The sequence below is a fragment of the Biomphalaria glabrata genome, chromosome 1 (assembly GCF_947242115.1).
Source record: "Biomphalaria glabrata chromosome 1, xgBioGlab47.1, whole genome shotgun sequence".
NCBI lineage: Eukaryota > Metazoa > Mollusca > Gastropoda > Planorbidae > Biomphalaria > Biomphalaria glabrata.
Genome location: NC_074711.1, coordinates 71,749,553 through 71,770,442, shown reverse-complemented (window position 1 = coordinate 71,770,442; position 20,890 = coordinate 71,749,553). Strand labels below are relative to the sequence as shown.

General features: G+C 36.6%; 1 protein-coding gene across 1 annotated transcript in view; it reads right to left on the bottom strand.

Moving 5' to 3' along the window:
- LOC106075668 (calcitonin receptor-like) overlaps nt 1–20,890 on the bottom strand; it is a 128,432-nt gene that overhangs the window by 54,343 nt on the left and 53,199 nt on the right. Inside the window, exons 4-6 of the mRNA XM_056012520.1 lie at nt 17,301–17,389; nt 6,554–6,651; nt 4,405–4,519 (exon numbers count right to left, since the gene is read on the bottom strand). Of these exons, the coding sequence (XP_055868495.1) occupies nt 4,405–4,519; nt 6,554–6,651; nt 17,301–17,389 (302 nt within the window). The remainder of the gene's footprint in view (nt 1–4,404; nt 4,520–6,553; nt 6,652–17,300; nt 17,390–20,890) is intronic.

Genomic DNA, 20,890 nt, shown 5'->3' with positions numbered 1-20,890 from the left:
TGGGAACGAGGCCAGAGCGTGAGCTGAGGTTCATTAAGTATTTTGTGAACCAGCCCAAAACCAGGGCATGGGATGACAGAAAGAACGCTCAGAAAAAAAATTTGTTCATCTAGATCTAGTTTATATGTTTGTCTGTGTAAGTGTGCGTGCTTGTGTAAGATGCAGTGTTTGTGATTTCTTTTACATTAGCTGGGAGAGAAAAAAAAACAGAAGTGGTACATCTGGAGGTCAATCGTAAAGGAGGGAGAAGTCTTATGTCTCAGAATGTAACCACACCAGAAGCAGGAAGTAGACTAAAAACCTTGCAGCCTATGACGTTTTGAACTCCTCGCTTGTGACCGTGTATCAAAGCTTGGCCTGTTGGGTCGTAGGAGATTTGGCAAAGAGAATTAGATCGTCTCTCTTGAAACATTAAATGCCACAAAACCATGCAGTAGCTGATAAAGCCTTTGGGAAGTAATTGTTTACTGAAAATTTAAATCTCAAAGGATTATTAATCTTTATTTTGACAAAGTAACTCCTTACTCAAATGTATTCACTAACGAGTAGTGCTTTGTGAGAACAATTTGTTCCGAAGATTAAGCTTCTATTTCTATCCTGTAATTAAGGTAACATTTAAACAGAATCTACCACAATCTTGCTCTAACCCTTCTAGAAACAAATTTTTCTATACATCATAAAGTTCACTGGCCTAGATATTATAACATCTCGATGTATCAGTATTAAGCAACGTCTGAATCCTATTTGGACTTGCCTTCTTTCTGAACAGTGAAGACTAATCAGCATTCCAGAGGACGGATTAGGGTCGAGATTCAAAGATTGCTTTGAACAAGTTTTTCTTTTTTTTTTTTTGTTTTTTGGTCAGTCAATGCTGACCTGTCAGAAAAGAAAAGACAACGTCACTGCACACAGCGGGGGTGCATGTCGCCCCCTCCCCCCGTCACTCTCCCAGTCCCAATACACATCTAAAGATATGCACCCATTTTTTTTATTTGTATTGTAAGGTCTCTTACATTCTATCACCAGCTGATGGGTTTAATCAGGCGCGGTTGCATCGCTTGCACTCCTCAAGCAATGCCACGTACTTTTAATACTCCAAAGATTTTCTCGAAAGAAACCTACAGCGATAGGCCGCGGCTCACATTGTGTACATTTACTTGATATTTTATTACGATGTTAGAACAACAAAGGAAATGTATCTAATTCTATTCTTTGCACTTTTAGATTGTACAATTACACAAAATGTTAACGAATGATGTATTTATTTTTTAAGAATCTTAGTTTGTTTTTTTTTTTTTAAATGCCAAAGCATTGTTTCTCCATCAATTTTGCTATTTTGAAATTGACTTACTTTTTCTTTCAACGAATATCATGTTTTAAAATGTGTATGTTAATGTGTATAAAGGGACAATAACAAATTACGCAAATGATACCCAATAACAAATTCTCAACAATGAAATCTTTTTATTTTACGCTACACAGCGTCCACTTCCTGATCCTAGCCTTGAGCTACAGTGTCATTCGCTTGAGCTAGCTAGCCATCTGAAATGAGACCATTATCCTCTGTACTCGCCGGTCAAGAGTCTCAAATCGACTTGGACTAAAAGAAACTGTTGGAGCTAATTTTAAATTTCAGTTTGAAATAAGTGAAAGAAAGAAAGTTGGGGGGGGGGGGGGGGGAGGTTGTTTTTGTTTTTTTGTCATGAAAGAAGGTCGGGATGAAAGGAAATATTGGAGAGTTTCACACTAAAAGTTAATCAGAGTAATCTGCTCTTTGTATACACTGATTTGTAAATAGTTGATTAACTCATTGGCTATTTATAAAACTGATTTTTGTGTTGTCAGGTAAAAGAAATAATTGTGCGACAATTTCCGCTTGATCCGAAACTGGGCGTGGGAGAAATAACACGTACACACTTTGTAACAGACGAAGCAATAGAGTGGATTGAAGCTTTGCAAACAAGAATTTTAAAAAGGTTACAAAGACAGTCTGTGTGGACACTTAAACTTAAAATCGCCCCCCGAAGTGGTCTATTTTACAGGATGTGACTCACAAAAAAATTTAGAAATATATATTAACTAAAAAAAAAAAAACTTCCATTGGGTTTCGAACCCAGGAACTTCTGCGTGTTAGGCAGATGTGAATATAATCTTGATCTAGACTAGTACTCGTATATAGATCTATGTAGATCTGGCCTCTATTTATTGTAATTTAGATTTAGATTGTTGCTAGGTGTATAGCCTAATGAGGATGTGTGAAAGCTGCGCGGTAAAAAGTAGTGTTTTTTTTTTTTTTTTTTTTTTAACTTACAATTGAAACGAAGTTCGTATTAAAATTCTTTTTAAAAACAACATTCGAATCAGTGTTCTATCCCATGAGTTATTTAATAAATGGAAAATCTTTTTTTATAATTATCCATTGATACTTTTTCAATCGTGACCTTAGTTGAAGTTTTTTTTGTACCAATGCGCGAATCTATGAAGGAAGCTTGATTTATTAATGAAGAAGCTTGTGAACTTTTTAATAAGACTTCCCCTGAAGTTTTTCATTGAAAAGTGGTGTAATTTTTTGAAAAATCTGCTTGCATATATAATTTTAAAAATTAGATGGTTCACTTTCGGAAAAGAAAAAAGTAGCCGTTGCATCAGAACTTTGAATGATCTAAAATATGATGTCCGATTTTCATTTTCTCTTCTAGTTTCTGATATCTAAACGGGACGGACGGACAGACAGGCTACACAAAATTAATAGCGTCTTTCCCCCTTTCAGGGGCCGCTAAAAATGTGCCGTGGTATTAGGCTGATATAGTGGAAACTAAAGAAAAAACATACCAACATGAAAAGAGGAAACTTGTGAGAGTATTGAAATAAATGAACAAAACAAGAAAAAATATAAAAATACTTTATTTAAAACAATGTATCCAAGGGGAAGAACCATACTATCACTGTCATAAACTAATTGGCTAATTTTAAACTAATGAGGTTTAATTAACTCCCCTTTTTCTATAAAAAAAAATTAATTGATTTCCACTCATTAATAAACAAAGTGGCTAATTTTTTTATTGATTCATCTATTGTCATCGACTATGAATAATTGTGCATAATGTTTCAGCTTGATATGGGAAGTGGCTGAAGAATCGTATACAAATATCCTCCCAGACAGATAGACAGGCTCAATGATGGACGATGCGAAAGACCCACTTTTGAAAGATCCCTGTTGCCAGCCAAATTAAAAATATGACTGTGCTTAAGTGAAAACAGTTTATAGACATGTGATCCTACAGGGCTAAATAGTGCACAGCCATGTCCCTTATCCATAAACTATATCATCATTTTATGTGTTGTTTTGAAAATAATGTATTTTTATGGGGGAAAAAAGACTTCACTACACTTGACAATAAAAAGCAAAACTGTTCGCTTTCAGAAGCCAAAACATTGTAGCTGCATCTAAACTTTGCAAGAATTCAAATAGGACGATCTGTTGCAGTTTTTCAGATGTAATCATGACAACACAAATATAAAAGCGGCTTTTTCCTTTACGGAGGCTGCTACAAACCTAAGGCGTAGTGAGCAAAATGTGCGCCCGAGGGCAAGGTACTTTGTTGGTGCCCCCTCCCCATTTTCCATGAACATCACAAAGAAATATACGATGCGTGTGGTGCTCCCCCTCCCCGAGGGTGACGCCCGGGGTATCGTGCCCCCTTGCCCCACTCTCACTACGCCTCTGCTACAAACACGTATTGTTCCAATAAGCAAAGTGAACATGAAAATGTCAGTGATTTGTCGACACTAGTCATGAAATAAGCAATAGTATTCAATCCTCAATGGAAATTCAACACAAGACACACAAACAAGTACAGGCTGTTTAATATCGTGTTGGATTGAACTGTGACAGGGGGAGGGAAATGACGACAAAGCGTTTTATGCAGCCGTGGACACCTACAGAAAGTAAAGTGTATCCACAGATTTTATATATAAAAGGCAAAATATATTCATCCGGTGGGTAGATGTTAAGTTTCAGGTCACGAATGAGTTATTCAGTGTTGAACCCCTCAGAGATACAACCTCAGGCCAATAACTATTCCATGCTGCCAAGAACTGTGTTGAAAGAACTGGGCAAGGAACAAAATGGTAAATGTAACAACTGATGGAGCCCGTGCTTTGATTGTGAAAACACATAGATCTAGGTTTGTTGAAGTTCATTAATTATGAAATCAACGGGGAAGTATACGGACTATACACTCAAACCTCTCCACTGAGTCATACATCATGGCGTTTGTGCAAAGTTGCATATATATATATATAAATATATGCGGCCCTTCAATCCAAATATTATTTTTGTACGTCCCTACTACAGAAAGGTTGCCCTCCCATGAACTAAGTAAATATTCAACTTCTACTCACCAGTTGTCTGTAGTTTGAGTAGTTTGGCTGTGTCTGGTACACCATGATACTGAAGTTAATAATGAAGGCCATCACCAGATGTTTGTGAATGGAAATACGATTACATTGAATAGACCTGAAAAACAAAGTCAATGAAAGATAGTTGTAGAACCCAACGTCCTTTTCCTGGTAGTTTGGGATGCACTTTGGACTTTGAAGGAGGCTAGGGCTGATACTTAACAATCTTATGATGGAACAACCGAATTTTTGTAAAAAACTAAAACAGCATAACAACTATATCAATAAATATTTACCAATTAATATATAACGTGAAAAAATATTTCTGTGACTATTGAGATATATGCAGTCTCCTTCTCTCTCTCACACTCACTCCCTCTCCCTTCCCCTATCAGTCTATTTCTCTCTCTATCTCTTTTTCTCCCTCTCTCCATCCCGCTCTCTCTCTCCCTTCCACTCTATCTCTATCTTTCTCTCTCTCTCTCTCTCTCTCTTTCTCTCTACCCCCTCTCTTCCTCTCACTCTCTCTCGTTCTTTCTCCCTCAATTTCTCTCTCTCCTTCTCTCTCTCCTCCTTCTCTCTCTCTCCTTCCTTCTCCATCCCTCTCTCTCTCCCTCCATATCTCTCCCTCCCTATCTCTCTCTCTCTCCCTCTCTCTCTTTCCCTCCTTCTCTCTCTCTCCCTCCTTCTCTCTCTCCCTCCTTCTCTCTCTCTCCCTCCATATCTCCCTCTCTCTCCTCCTTCTCTCTCTTTCCCTCCTTCTCTCTCCATCCCTATCTCTCTCCCTCCCTATCTCCCTCTCTCTCCCTCCCTATCTCTCTCTCCATCCTTCTCTCTCTCTCCCTCCATATCTCCCTCTCTCTCCCTCCCTATCTCTCTCTCCCTCCTTCTCTCTCTCTCCCTCCATATCTCCATCTCCTCCTTCTCTCTCTTCCCTCCTTCTCTCTCCATCCCTCTCTCTCTCCCTCCCTATCTCCCTCTCTCTCCCTCCCTATCTCTCTCTCCATCCTTCTCTCTCTCTCCCTCCATATCTCCCTCTCTCTCCTCCTTCTCTCTCTTTCCCTCCTTCTCTCTCCATCCCTCTCTCTCTCCCTCCCTATCTCCCTCTCTCTCCCTCCCTATCTCTCTCTCCATCCTTCTCTCTCTCTCCCTCCATATCTCCCTCTCTCTCCCTCCCTATCTCTCTCTCCCTCCTTCTCTCTCTCTCCCTCCATATCTCCATCTCCTCCTTCTCTCTCTTCCCTCCTTCTCTCTCCATCCCTCTCTCTCTCCCTCCCTATCTCCCTCTCTCTCCCTCCCTATCTCTCTCTCCCTCCTTCTCTCTCTCTCCCTCCATATCTCCATCTCCTCCTTCTCTCTCTCTCCCTCCATATCTCCCTCTCTCTCCTCCTTCTCTCTCTTTCCCTCCTTCTCTCTCCATCCCTCTCTCTCTCCCTCCCTATCTCCCTCTCTCTCCCTCCCTATCTCTCTCTCCATCCTTCTCTCTCTCTCCCTCCATATCTCCCTCTCTCTCCCTCCCTATCTCTCTCTCCCTCCTTCTCTCTCTCTCCCTCCATATCTCCATCTCCTCCTTCTCTCTCTTCCCTCCTTCTCTCTCCATCCCTCTCTCTCTCCCTCCCTATCTCCCTCTCTCTCCCTCCCTATCTCTCTCTCCCTCCTTCTCTCTCTCTCCCTCCCTATCTCCCTCTCTCTCTCCCTCCCTATCTCTCTCTCCCTCCCTATCTCCCTCTCTCTCCCTCCCTATCTCTCTCTCCCTCCTTCTCTCTCTCTCCCTCCTTCTCTCTCTCTCCCTCCCTATCTCCCTCTCTCTCTCCCTCCCTATCTCTCTCCCTCCCTATCTCTCTCTCCCTACCTATCTCCCTCTTTCTATCTCCCTCCTTCTCTCTCTCTCTCTCTCTCTCTCTCCTACCAACAATAAGCTACTTTAACTAGCACTTACGTTTGTTTCTTACTTTGAAATTTTAATTTAAATATTTACATTTACATTATCAGTTTCCATACATGACAACATCAATTTCCATACATTCTATGTATAACTTGTATAACACATATGTATTAGTCCTGGTACAATTTTGTTTTTCTATTGACCTGTCCATTGTTTTATATGGACCAGTCTATGGCTTTTTCTGAACAAAATGATGTGAGTCATTACCTGAAGTAACAGAAGATGAAGAGTGCTGCAATAAGTAATAGCAGAGAGATGATGGACGTTATGAAGATAATATCTTTCAGGACCAGATACAGAGTCAGCTGGGAATAGAAAGAAATCAGTTTGTAGATATATATATATACAAGAGAGAGAGATAGATGCAGAAATATATTGTATAACTTAATAGTGATTTAAATATATAGTATTGATATAATAACTCTATGTATGTGACATATATCACTCCATATTAATACAGGACACGACTATTATATGTATATATATATATATAGTTGACTATGAATAAAATACTATGTATGAAACAAGTAGACTCTATATTTATCACAAATCGTTTACGGGTTAATGCTAGATCATTTTCATGATGGACCAACATATTTTCCTACTTTTATTTACTTAGATGAAGAATCAACTTAAAGAGTTAGTTTTAGGTCGAATCCTTTTTTTTTTTTGGTTGCTTGGGGGGGGGGTGAGATGTTTTTGAAGTTGTATGTACAAATAGGCTACAAATAGGCTACAAATAGGTTACAAATAGGCTACTATTCAGCCCCTTCATTTGAACCAAGACTAGAACGCACGTCGACATGTTTGTTGTTTTGAGTACAGCTTTTCTACTCAACAAATTTCTTAGATAGAATTGTAGCTTCATTAATGCAATCTTGGTAAAACCATTTACTAGCGTATTTACCTAATTGTATTATTATTTTGATTACACTTTTTGTTTTAAAAAAATGAATTTAGAATAGGCTATTTTAAAATGCAGAAATTAAATATAGAGAAATAAAGCTAATCCACCTTATAAATTCATAATTAGTTGAGCTTAGGTAGTAAGGTCACATGACGAGATCTAATGAACTTTTAAAACTATTCTGCATGAAACTTATACAGAAAGAACTCGTTAGAAACATTACAGGCAACAGAATAGAGGTTAGGGGTTACGGCCATCAATAAAGATAACAGATTTGTTATGGTATTTCTAAATCGATCATACGTGCAAGCCTAAATATCTATTAAGATCCTTGAAGTCTTTATTCTGTGCCATTCACGCTAGAAAAATAAATTAATCTCATTTTGTTAAGATTTTAGACTCTAGAGTAGACGCTAATTGTAGTGCAGTATGCAACAAAAGATTTGGTTTGATTTTTAGAAAATCCGTCTCCGAATTCAAGAAACATTAATTAAAGTCAATAGCATGATTTTCAGGGAAGAATGAATTTAAAAAAAAAATGTCTCACGTGCTGAAAATATGAAATCCAAAAAACTTTCTCGAGCCCAAAATAAAATTAGTGTCAAAAATAAAAACTATAATTTTATAATGACGACTTAATTTCGTTACATTTAAATTGTATTTTGTTGTCTGATTTATTTCCGTCTCTCATTATCCAATAATCATCCTCTTTCCGAAAATCTCCTCTTTGTGTAAGATTCTCTTTTGTGTATGTAATCAGTTAGTCACAAAATACTTCGTAACTCGATACTTAGTTTAGGAGTTCTGTAGAATGACTCAGACTTGTTCAAGCAAAGTAGGAAACGTCGACGAGAAATATTTTATTTCATCCATTAGTTTCTTACAATAATTATTTTAGCATTTTCTGAAAAATTGCGTCGTTTTCTTAAAAGTATGGTATGCGTTTGAATAACTAGCGTAGAAGAGTGTTTACTCTGTGCTGAGTTGCTGATACAGAGACTCCCTCATGTTGTTTGTGTGAAACATTTGGAGAAATGATGGCCGTGTGTTTATCAGGATATTTAAACCTTTAAACATACTTCAACAATTACAGCATCTGATATGGAAGCCCAAGATGGTAAACATTTTTCTATCAATTATCAGAATATTAGTAAATGATGCGATCAAGGCTAATAAAACTACTAGTAAGTAATGACGTGGCTATAAGCAGCTGAAACGGAGGAGAGAAAGTGTGGATGAGAAAGTGTGGATGAGAAAGTGTGGAAGAGAAAGTGTGATAGAGAAAGTGTGGATGAGAAAGTGTGGGTGAGAAAGTGTGGGTGAGAAAGTGTGGATGAGAAAGTGTGGATGAGAAAGTGTGGATGAGAAAGTGTGGGAGAGAAAGTGTGGATGAGAAAGTGTGGATGAGAAAGTGTGGATGAAAATGTGTGGATGAGAAAGTGTGGATGAGAAAGTGTGGGAGAGAAAGTGTGGATGAGAAAGTGTGGATGAGAAAGTGTGGATGAGAAAGTGTGGATAAGAAAGAGTGGGGGAGAAAGTGTGGCAAAAGGGACGGCGATCACATCAAGGCCACTAACCATGCTCCCAAATTCTACCATCAAAAGGTCTACAACAGGCCAATGGACTTCAAAACCTACAGAGCAATACACACAAAAAGGGATGGGTGTGGTTGTCTCTCTCTCTCTCTCTCAGCCACCGTGACTCTCCTAAAGGGACAAACACAATTAGTGGAAAGTGTAAGTTAACGTTGTTGATAGTTCTGATGATATCTAATTCCAATTGTACGTGATACTTCGCTCCTATTTCTAGCAACAAAATAGAGGCATCTAAATGTGTGAATCTAAAAGTTGCATATTTATTCTGAACTTGTCAAATATTCAAACTGACACCTTCAAGTGTCTCTCACGTCTTTTTGATTTAAAGAATGGGGTAGAAGGGATTATGGGGTTATGAAATCAATCACATCGTCACAACGTCACAACGTGACAAGGTCACAACGTGACAAGGTCACAACGTGACAAGGTCACGATTGTTTCACGTCTAATTGCTCTTCTGGAGGAACAAATAAAAATCACCACAAAACTAGCAACGTTGTGGAACGGAGGAATGAAAAATAACTTTAAAAAAACGTTCTCACTTCTAAAGAAAAAAAAACCATTGAGAGCCATCCAACTTTATTTCAATCTCTGAATCTCTATACAGGCATATCAGGAGTTAATACGTCTCTTTCTGTCACTTTTGTCTTTAGCATTGAACAATTACTGAAATGTACCTGATTGCAAAGATTTATCGCTAACCTATATACTGGATCTGAGAAATGCGAGAAACAATGAATGTCTTAATGTCCATGAAACAATGGTCAAAGAAGTAAATTTAGTAGTGTCTAATTGTTTCGGCCAATGGTGATTTCAAATGATAAACTTTTGACCTTGTTTCAAGGATTGGTCTCTTTAGTCCTATGAGATGTTGCAAGAGGACAAGACCTTCTCTCGAGACGTAAAATGCAACTAAATTGCTGCAGAGCATATCAGAATGATATGATACCTGAAAGATACCCGCAAAAAAAATTAATACTATTCCTGCTGCATCAAAACATCAACAAGGACAGAAGAAAACATTATAGCAAGAAAATCAAAATCAATACGTAGCTGACTTATTTTCTATAATTGAAAATGAACAAGAACAATTTAGACTCAAAGTTTCTTTATAAACGCACTGAAGAAACCTATTGTTTCTTTTTGAGAACAAAGTTGCTTTACATGTCAGAATCATGCCTCAACGAAGAGTTATTCTTCTACAGCCGGAAACCTTCACCGATTTCCGCATTCACATCTGGAATGAATAGGTTTCAAAAATTGTGACAAATTCTATTTGTTGATCCAATTGTTCGTGCCGGTGCATTCACTGGCATGCACTTCCGGTTGTGTCTGAACATCACGTAGATTTACTGTAAACATTTCATTTTTTAACAATTGAAAACGAGATGCCAAAATACAATTTTTATTTTATTCATAGCGAGTCAATAGGACATCAATGGAGATGGCAAGGTGTAATGTTGGCCATCAATCAATATGGCAGAAGTAATGTTGACTACCTCTATTGCTGCTTAAAAGCATTGTTAGTCAAAGTGAAACCCACATCAATCAATATGGCAGAAGTAATGTTGACTACCTCTATTGCTGCTTAAAAGCATTGTTAGTCAAAGTGAAGCCCCCATCAATCAATACTACTCCACTGCTTCTTTCATACATAGCAAGTCAAAGGGAAGTCTACCCCAATTAGGATGGCAGCTGTTATGATAACCTGCAACAAGTTAAATGCATAGGGTAGGTGCAGTGGCTGAGTGGTAAAGCGCTTGGCTTTCGAACCGGGACTCATGGGTTCTAATCCTTGTGATGATTGGAATTTTAAATTTCAGGATCTACACGCTCCTCTGAGACCATCAAGCTCTAATGGGTTCCTGATATTAAATGGGGAAAAAAGTAAAGGCTGTGGTCGTTTTGCTGACCACATGAAACCCTCGTTAATCGAGAGTCACAGAAACAGATGACCTTTACATCATCTGCCCTATAGATCGCAAGTTCTGAAAAGGGAAAAATATCAAGAAATGCATCGTTAGTTAAAGTGAACCCCACTTCAATCTAAAGGTCAAATACTTTGTTGACCAGCTTCTACTATTCAAGGTCCATGGTTAACAAGAGGGCTATACCACTCACACAAAAACCTTCATTGTTTTCTCCATCTGGAACCAAGAACTTCAGGATCTTTAATTGAGATCCAGCAGAACTCAAATCCACTAGTTTGGGGTCAGCACCAGCAGTACGTGACGTTTTGGCGACGCCGTTTTGGCCCCGCCGTTTTGGCGCGAGACGTTTTGACGATGGGGACGTTTTGGCTCGAGATATAATTTGACGATCATTTAATAAGCACGTAGAGTTTATAACGTATTTATAGATTATTTATTTCACTCTACCATAATATTGTATGTATAGTATGAATTCTAACACCGTCCAGCGAATTGTTTTTTTTTTATAAATATAAAGGTTTTGCTTATTTCATGAATATAGGCCTATAATAAGTCAGATTCCTGAATGGTAATGACATGCTATCCCCTCCCCTTTATTTATATGTTAGTTCTACTAATCGCACTGGATGACATTTTTCGATTTCTTTTCAAAAGAATCTTTTTTTATTTGACATTACTGTAATACTTTCATATACCAAAAACCATGTTAACATCTAAAGCTTTATTACGCTGAATGACGACAATAACTCCACACATAGTAAAGATCAAGACACGGAATGTGGTCAGTACAAACTCTAACGTGAATCAACCAATGTAAACCAACACTAGGGGCGACAATAGATAGAAACAAATTCACGACACTAAGATACTTTGAAAAGATAGATTTTGAGAAATCGGGTAAGGGTGCTTTGGATGACTCATCTCGCATTGACGCAGGTAGAGCTAAACAAATGAAGACAAGACCAGGACCGAGCACTGGTCGTTGGCGTCATGCGTCTGGCGATCATCTCCTTGGGACTGGTCATTACCTGTGACACCTATCCCGCCCCCTTTCTTCTGCGCACAAGAAAATGACACAAACACACATGTAGTAAATGATAAATCACATTGATTAATGGACTTGTTATAGCTCACATGAAAAAAAAAAGGTTATAAGAGCAGATATAAAAATAATTACTCAACTAACATATAAAATGTACGAAAGCTACTAATGTTTTTCGCTTAAAAATGTGTTTAAAAATGTATAACAAACAGATTTTTTCACTATTTTATACCGAGACAAACAAAATATATATTCTACCCCCCACCCCCCCGCTCCCACGAAAAAAAAGTCTTAATAACTTAATAATTTTGACTATTTCATGCATGCATACTGTGAAGTATGGATGGCAGTCTGGTGTTGTGTAATGTTAGAGATTTAACAATATTTAAATAACAAACTTAAATTCCAAAAATTGCGGACACAAATATTTCTTCTTCTGTACCTGAAAAATATGTCTTAATACAAACACTCATACAAAACATAGATAGGCATAATACTTTTTAAAGAAATAATACAATAAACGTACATAATGTATTTCGCGCCAAAACGTCCCTTGCGTCTAAACGGCGTCGCCAAAACGACCTTCGCGCCAAAACGGCCTCGCCAAAACGATGTCGCCAAAACGACCTTCGCGCCAAAACGGCCTCGCCAAAACGATGTCGCCAAAACGACCTTCGCGCCAAAACGGCCTCGCCAAAACGACGTCGCCAAAACGACGTCGCCAAAACGTCCTGCTTCGTCAGCAGCCGAGCGCAATGTTTCACTTCCCAACCTGGGTTCTCTATGCTGTTATTTCTTTACAATAGGACTCGCTTTAAAGAAAGTAAGGAAACAATTTTGTGAATAAGTTTTGATCCGGTGGGCATTTCAGCACGTCTTTGCACAGCATTAGCCTGTTTTAGCACAGTATGTAAATATAATGTTAATACATGTTTCAGCACTGTATCTATGTAATGTTAGCACATGTTTCAGCACTGTATCTATGTAATGTTAGCACATGTTTCAGCACTGTATCTATGTAATGTTAGCACATGTTTCAGCACTGTATCTATGTAATGTTAGCACATGTTTCAGCACTATATCTATGTAATGTTAGCACATGTTTCAGCACTGTATTTGTGTAATGTTAGCACATGATATCTTTCAATGATAAGCACATATAAATGGAGAGAACATGACTGTGTTATATAATACAAAGCAACTGATTCCAAACTACAGGAATGCCATGACCGTCGGATTCCTTTAAGGGAACGTATTTCAATCGTTCCTTTCTTCTCTAAACTACTTTTTAGATGTCCCAAGTTGAAGGCATATTTGACGTCATCTCATTTGTTCTTCTTTTTTTTTTTAAATCTTAAATTTAATGTAACTTTCTTTTTAAGGCGGCGAAAGTTTTTGAACTTATTGTTTATAAAAGAATTGGAAATGACATTTAAAGCAAGGTAACTAAGACTGTTTAAAACCAAGTGACGAGATGCAAGCAGTAACTGTAGTTCTTTCTTCCTTTGGGTTTTTCCGACCGAAAATATTTTATCGATTTCCTTTACAGAGCAAATACGATAATCGACTTCCGTAATCGAATACCAACATATGTTACGATTAGTGTACTCCCTAATGGATAAGTGAGTGGAGTAAGCGAGAATATGCGGATGGAGGATACACTTGTCGGTTGAATGTGACATCTCAGAAACAAAACAAAAACAAAGGGAAAACATATTGGCGGGAAAATCGATTCTGCTGGAGCATGAGGCAATAAAAAGCTTGGTTAGAAAAATGTAAGCTGGCAATATAGGCTCAGGGGCAATAAACACGTAAATAATTGCCCAGCACCAAGGCAGACGTCTGCTGTGAGTTTCAAAGAAATCAGACTTTTTGTTTTCTTCTATCGCTTCTTCTCTTTGATATTAGATCAAATGCACAAACAAACAAAAAGTGCATTAAATAGACATCTGTCTAAGTAAATCAATCAGGACTGGGATCTACAACATCGTTAAACAGATTGATAGACCTAGATATTTAGGCAGAAGTCAGATCAGCTACAGTGTCTGGGACATGAATACCAGTTAACAATTGCATGTAAAAATTGTTCAACTGTATCATACTAATACAAAAGATATTTTAAACATGACACTATAACTCCTTGTGCACATTTTGTCTTGTTAAGACTTTTTTTGTTTTTAGTTTGTATGTAGAATATAAGGAATATGTAAAAAAAAAAATATTTTTTTCTCCTAGATGTCTATGGGCCTTTTTTTCTGTAATCAAGGTTAGCCAGTGCGTTTTAGATCCAACATAATGACCTAATAATGACCTAATAATGACCTAATCTATCAAATTATTGTAACGGATCCAAACGATGGGAATGTAAAACTGGTTTGAACGCTGGACCAAGTCTAGAAGCGCGGGCTAACAAGCTATTAGATCACACTGAAGAACGGGCTAGTGTCCCATTGGTTCATACTTTTTGCATGGCTCTGGCCAAACTTTGACTCACGGTGCCCTGATTAGTGGAAGAAGACTGTCTAAGATTTGCTGAATTTCGTCAGGTCTGTTCAATCACATGCTCTTGACTCTTATGGACATATGCATGCGTAGCTCACAACGGCAGGAACATAAACATTTCTTCCTTGTAACTTTCTATTCGGATTGCCTTGTCCATTACCAAGTCAGCTGCTACATCACAATATTTTGTTTCTAAATCTTCAAGTCCTTTTCGGAACAGTCTGTGGTTAAGACCCCTAGCTCTGATTAGTTTGATCACGGAGATATGTGGGTCACTAATATATTGATATTTTATACAGCTTCTGTCTAGAGCTATATGGTCGGGATATTCTTTAGAAAAAAATGTTTTTCCCAAATCACAAGCTACATCAGTTGTTACACTCGCCATCTTGTTCTACCCAACATTCAACACTGCTCTTCATAGCATTGAATAAATACTGACAAGAGACTGACTCTTTGAGAATATTGTGAATAATCTTCGTTTATTGAAACTTTTTATAATGAGACAGTTTCAATAATTTATATTTATAATTATTTTAAATAATTTGCATTTATATATATATATATATATATATATATATCTACTATAGGTGTCTGCGGGCCGCATAAAACACTCCGGTGGGCCGCATGCGAACCATACTTTGCCCACCCCTTGTGTAACAGATCTACATGCTTGACTGACCTTGCAAATGTGTTATTTTCTTGTCTGACCGCTCAACACTATTGCGTATGCCCAAGGAAAAAAAGACCATCAACTCTACACACTACACTAGGGTTGTATGTGTAGACCCACTACGTCTATCTGACCAGTTTGTAAAAATCAGTCCGACTTAGTTGGGTTTTTTTTTGGGGGTGGAGTAGGAGGGTGTGGATGAGTTTCCTCTTCCAGAGTTGGTTTTCCTAATGCTCTTATATCTATATAACTGTAGATCTAAACATAGGTCTCAATAATAGGCCTACAGACTACGATTTAAGCGTAATTTAATGCTTCGGCACCATCTAAGGTTGAAGTTATAAATAGCTCTACTTGATGTTCCCGCTGTTCCTAAAATATCGTTATGCGATGAGCAGAACAAGTCTTAGATAGAGATGGACTGTGCCTACTCTGCCTAGCAATACAACAAAAACTTTGCCTAACATTCTTTATTGCACAGCATCGTCTCTATGTTGCGATTTATAGTAACAATATGATCCTTTCAAAACCTTGGAAGTAACGGATGGACCTTATTCACCAATTGTAAACAAACAACATTGAGTTACGTGATTCTCTATCTCTTCTAGACAAATTACGATCTAATTTTAATCAACAAACACGTGACAGTTATTTTTTTTTCCTTTTTACGCTCATAATATCACGTGATTGTTCGTTTTAGTGAATGAGGTCCATTGTTAGTTTGTTACCTTCTTATAGTGCGAAAATAAAATTTCTCTAGTCCTTCTTTCTAAGTATTTGTCTATAGAGTCCTGTTTTTGGAGTTTATATAAATGCCATCCATCTGTCTGTGTTTGTGAACATTGTGCAATGCTAATTTGATTCATCTCATAATGAGAAACGAATTATTTGAATATATTCAATGTTCACTTTTAAAACAAAGTTCTCTTATTTATGACTTTTTGACTCTTTGAATCTTTCCTCGAATCCTTTGCGATGCTCCGTTTGAGAGCTTCTGAAGACATGAACACTGGAAGAATAACGAAATAAAAAGGGAATTCCTAAATGAAATTGATCCAAGCCACGTCTCGAGATAATAATGCCATAGAGTCCAACGCATGTATGGGAATCAAACGACAAATGAACTAATAGAACGCTCGGGATGAAACATTTCTACAGGAAATATCAATGTTTAGTTAACCGTAAAGCCAAATCTATATGTCTATCTATCTTGCTAGCAAACAAACTAGCTATCTAGCAAGCTTACTTCCTAGCTACCTATCTATACCATAAATAGATAGATCGATCGATCGATCGATCAATAGATAGATAGATAGATAGATAGATAGATAGATAGATAGATAGATAGATAGATAGATAGATAGATAGATTAGATTAGATTAGATTAGATTAGATAGATTAGATAGATAGATTAGATAGATAGATAGATAGATAGATAGATTAGATAGATTAGATAGATTAGATAGATTAGATAAGATAGATAGATAGATAGATAGATAGATAGATAGATAGATAGATAGATAGATAGATAGATAGATTAGATAAGATAGATAGATAGATAGATAGATAGATAGATAGATAGATTAGATAGATTAGATAGATTAGATAAGATAGATAGATAGATAGATAGATAGATAGATAGATAGATAGATAGATTAGATAGATTAGATAAGATAGATAGATAGATAGATAGATAGATAGATAGATAGATAGATAGATAGATAGATAGATAGATAATCCAAATGTTACTCGAGGACAACATGGCTCTAGCAAACTACAGCCCATGGGACATAATTTGCTCTTGCTACAATGCTATGACCTCTCCATACTTCTAACATGATAACGGTGCAGGGCTTGGATACAATGGACCTCATTCACCAATCGTAAACAAACAACATTTAGCCACGTGATTCTCTATCTCTTCTATACAAATAACGATCTAATTTTAATAAACAATGGTTATCACGTGACTTTTTTTTCGTTGTTTTATTTATATTATCACGTGACCGTTCATTTTTGGTGAATGAGGATGTGTCTCGAAATATTTTAAAAATTATACAGCCCCCATCTAGGGTCATATAAAAATAAATTATGGAATGGGAGGTGCATATATACATCTATAGAAATATATATATATATACATGTGGTGTGTGGTGTGAGGGTGTGTGGGTGTATTTACGACGCAGAAACATAAGCTAGCTAATTGTGTATAATGTCTTTTAATTCACATTTATACTGTATTATTTGCCCACCCCTGCTCTAGAGGAACAGCTGTAAGTTAACAGTGTGTCAATAAAAACTCACATTGACTTGGCTTATCTCTTCAACACACAAGCTATAGTTAGTCACGGTGCTCTCCCATACACCATCTTCTGTGCAGACCCGGAAACCACCTGAAAAAAAGAACAACATTTGCGGATTTATATTCTGACTGTAACAAGTTTTCTATTTCTATGTCTGCTGATAACTGGCTAGCAACTACCTTAAGTCTCGCTACGTCTCCAGGTGTCCCTGGTTCAGCCGTAGTGAACGAAATAGAACAATTCAACCACTAGGTCAAACACAGAAACTTTTAATCATCTTAACTGCATATCACACACAAGCTGGACTCTCTCTGACAACTTACACACTTCCGGTCATTCGCGCACATGTAAAAATAGATTAAACATAAATACACACATTCATCCGTAACACTGACTTACATTAAAAACTGTTTTGTAGTATCCACATCTTAATGACATCTCTTATTTCATTCTAATAATGGAAGAGTGACTTGCAACACATGATTTGAGAACACATGTAGAGAAGACGATATAGAATTACTCTAATGCACGACGTCTTCGACATTATACGTATTACATTATATATGCTTCAGTATAGTTGACTTATTAAACGAAACTCTACGGTACTGTATATTTCCATATATTTCAGTGTAAGTGATATCTCTGCGTTGTTGATGAATCATTATAATTGCTGCATTATACCTGCATCAATTTCTCTTTGCAACAACAATTCCCTCAGTTATCTCGCTTTGTTCTAACGTTAATCTGATAGTTATCTTAGAGTACGCGGAAATTAAAGACTGTTGTTGTTTTCTTGGCCACTAGACAGACTTACGTTTCAGAAAAAGGCAATTTATACTTGACCTGGTAATTTAAAACTCAATTCTAAGAATCTTGGTTCTTTAAAGAAATGGTAATGACGTATTTCCTTTAGTAATTCTTTCGTTCTGCTTTGACTTGCAAACACACACTCACACATTCGATACACAGACTCAGAATAGAGCATGAGGTCTTGTTTCTTTTTTTTTCCTTCTGTAATTAGATCCATAGCTGTTCATTAATCTCTACAAGAGTACATTCGAAATTTAATTTTTTTTTGTGTGGCTTCCTTAAAGAAATTAATTCCCACATTGAAGAAAAAAACAACGAATCTCATTTCCAACGATCATATCGACCAAGTTTCAATGTGAGCTTTCAATCTTTGTTTCTCAATTAGAAGTCCAATATTTCTGGTCATTGCTAATGAAATTGGTCTTAGAGTTGGCATCGCTAATTATCTGATCTCTCTCAAACGTATCATATCAAATGAATGTTGTTCGTTGCTGTGTTGTTGTTTTTTGTTTTTGTAGTTTTTTTGACACAATTTTTTACGTTGGGCTCCAACAGAGCGTGATGACCTCAATGACATCTTTGTCCAAACAAGATTGAGAGAATTAAAAGCGTTAAGAATAGCAGTGACCAGTTCAAACATGTCAAACATCATCTTAAAAGTGTACATTATTCATGAGGTAAAAATATAACAAAACAAAACAAAATCGCAATTTTTATGAATGTCTAGAGTTAATATTGTTTATGGGTAGAATAATTGTGAAACTGACTTTATTAGTTCACCAAGTAACGACCAATTAGTATATCTAAGTAACAAAATGCAGTTGTTGTTGTTTTTTGTTTTTGTTGTTGTTGTTTTGTTCGTTGTACAAGACACTGGTTATTTCTACTGAATCTATTTTGTAACCATGAATTGAAGAAAGTAAACAACTCCTATTTATTGAAATAGAAAACTTTACACAATACGTAAGTAGTAATCAACAATATATTTATAAAACCATGTAAGAATTTGTGTGCAATATTTCGGGGGCTCTATTTGACATTGTCACCATAAACTAATCAACGTCAAGGACATTACATTGAACTTTAAAATTGCCAACTCAATAAAAGTTATAAACAGAAGGTGTTAAAAAAAATTGTCTGCAGAGCTGAATTGTGCTAAAGAATCAAAAAGGTCACTTTTAAAAGACACAGCTTAGCAACACTGCCTTTATTTATTACGCCGGATACACCAAAAAGCTTGTGATTTACAGGTTTCCCGCCGTGTATCAAAATGTACAATAGTTTCAAATAAAAATTCAAAATGTAAACTAAGAGCAGATTACTGTGAAGAACTTTTGGTAGGAAAAACTCCAATATTAGAACTTCACTGTTATTATAACTTTAAAATGAAGAAAAAAAGATATCGTTAAGAATTTACTACCAGGTTTTAGCTCTAAAATTACAGAAGACAAAAACCTGATTACTATAACAATCTTTTCCAATGTTTTGAGAGCGCCTGGTTTCGTTTTCTTTAAAATTTGCATGCCATAGTTAAAAGTCATCGAATAGAGATTCATGTTTCTGGCGTCCAATCGATAAGGGATGAAAGATATATCCAAGTTCTTAACTTGCTTGATACCATGAGCCTGGTGGGTTAGTTTTTATCATAAAAAATATATTTTTACGTCTATTTTTGGAAGAAGTATGTCATTATGCATGCCATTCAATGCATCGGCTACTTAAAAGCTTACACAAAAGTGATTTTATTGTTCTTTATGTTTTTAATAAGAATGCATGTTTCATAAACTATAGATCGATATAAACAACAAGTCTGATGTTATACGATAACTGTCAAAGACCTAGATAGTCTTGGGTCGTTGTTGGCATTTCTCAATTCAAATTACTTCAGACAATCCTAAAACAAATCTCAACAGTTCCCTTACAATTCAAGATTATTTGTCCAAACCTGAAAAGGAAGACCATGACAGTAGTCTAGAGCGCATACAACAAGATATTCATTTGTTTTGATTTCTCTACCGAAAACATGACCTTTATAATTTTATTTCTTTCGTTTTAGCGACTAAACAGCACAACATTTTTTTTTTTAGATTAGACAGCACTATATTTTTAGCGATTAGATAATATTAACTTTTTAGTAATTAGATAGCACTACCTTTGTTTGTGATTAGATAGCACTACATTTTTAACGAGCTTATTTACTATATGACAACATAGAAGTCATCGATATGTTCCACGTGCAAACCTGATGAAAAAATATTGAAACACAAATGGGGTTTGAAAATTTAGTACTGATTTGAATAAGAGATTGACCCTTTATAAAACAATTTGATCAATTAGATATTCATTATAAGACATTTTCACATTCACTTTCACCTGGTCTGCTGGACCGTTGGGGCACCACACAAGATCTGTCAACCTTCTTTCTTCATTCTTCTCTGTCATTAGTCTTTGTTAAAATTTCATTCTGATGTTCTTTTATGAAAATATTGATACCTGCCTTGGACCTGGGTGGACCACTTCGGGGGCCGATTTTGAGTTTTTGTTTCCACACAAACTATATTCATAACCTAGTTTTTTGTTGTTGTTTTTTTTTATTGTATATAGCAAACATTTTTATTTTGCTGGGGATACACTGGGAGATGGCGAGGGGGGAAGTTAAAATAGACTCGGGCTAGTGAAACAAAGTTCTCGCCCTTTACAATCAGATTAAACAGAAATCCCTTCATTTCCTTCGTTGGTGTGTGGTATTTAGTTTGATTAAAGTCTTTCCACTGCTGGATA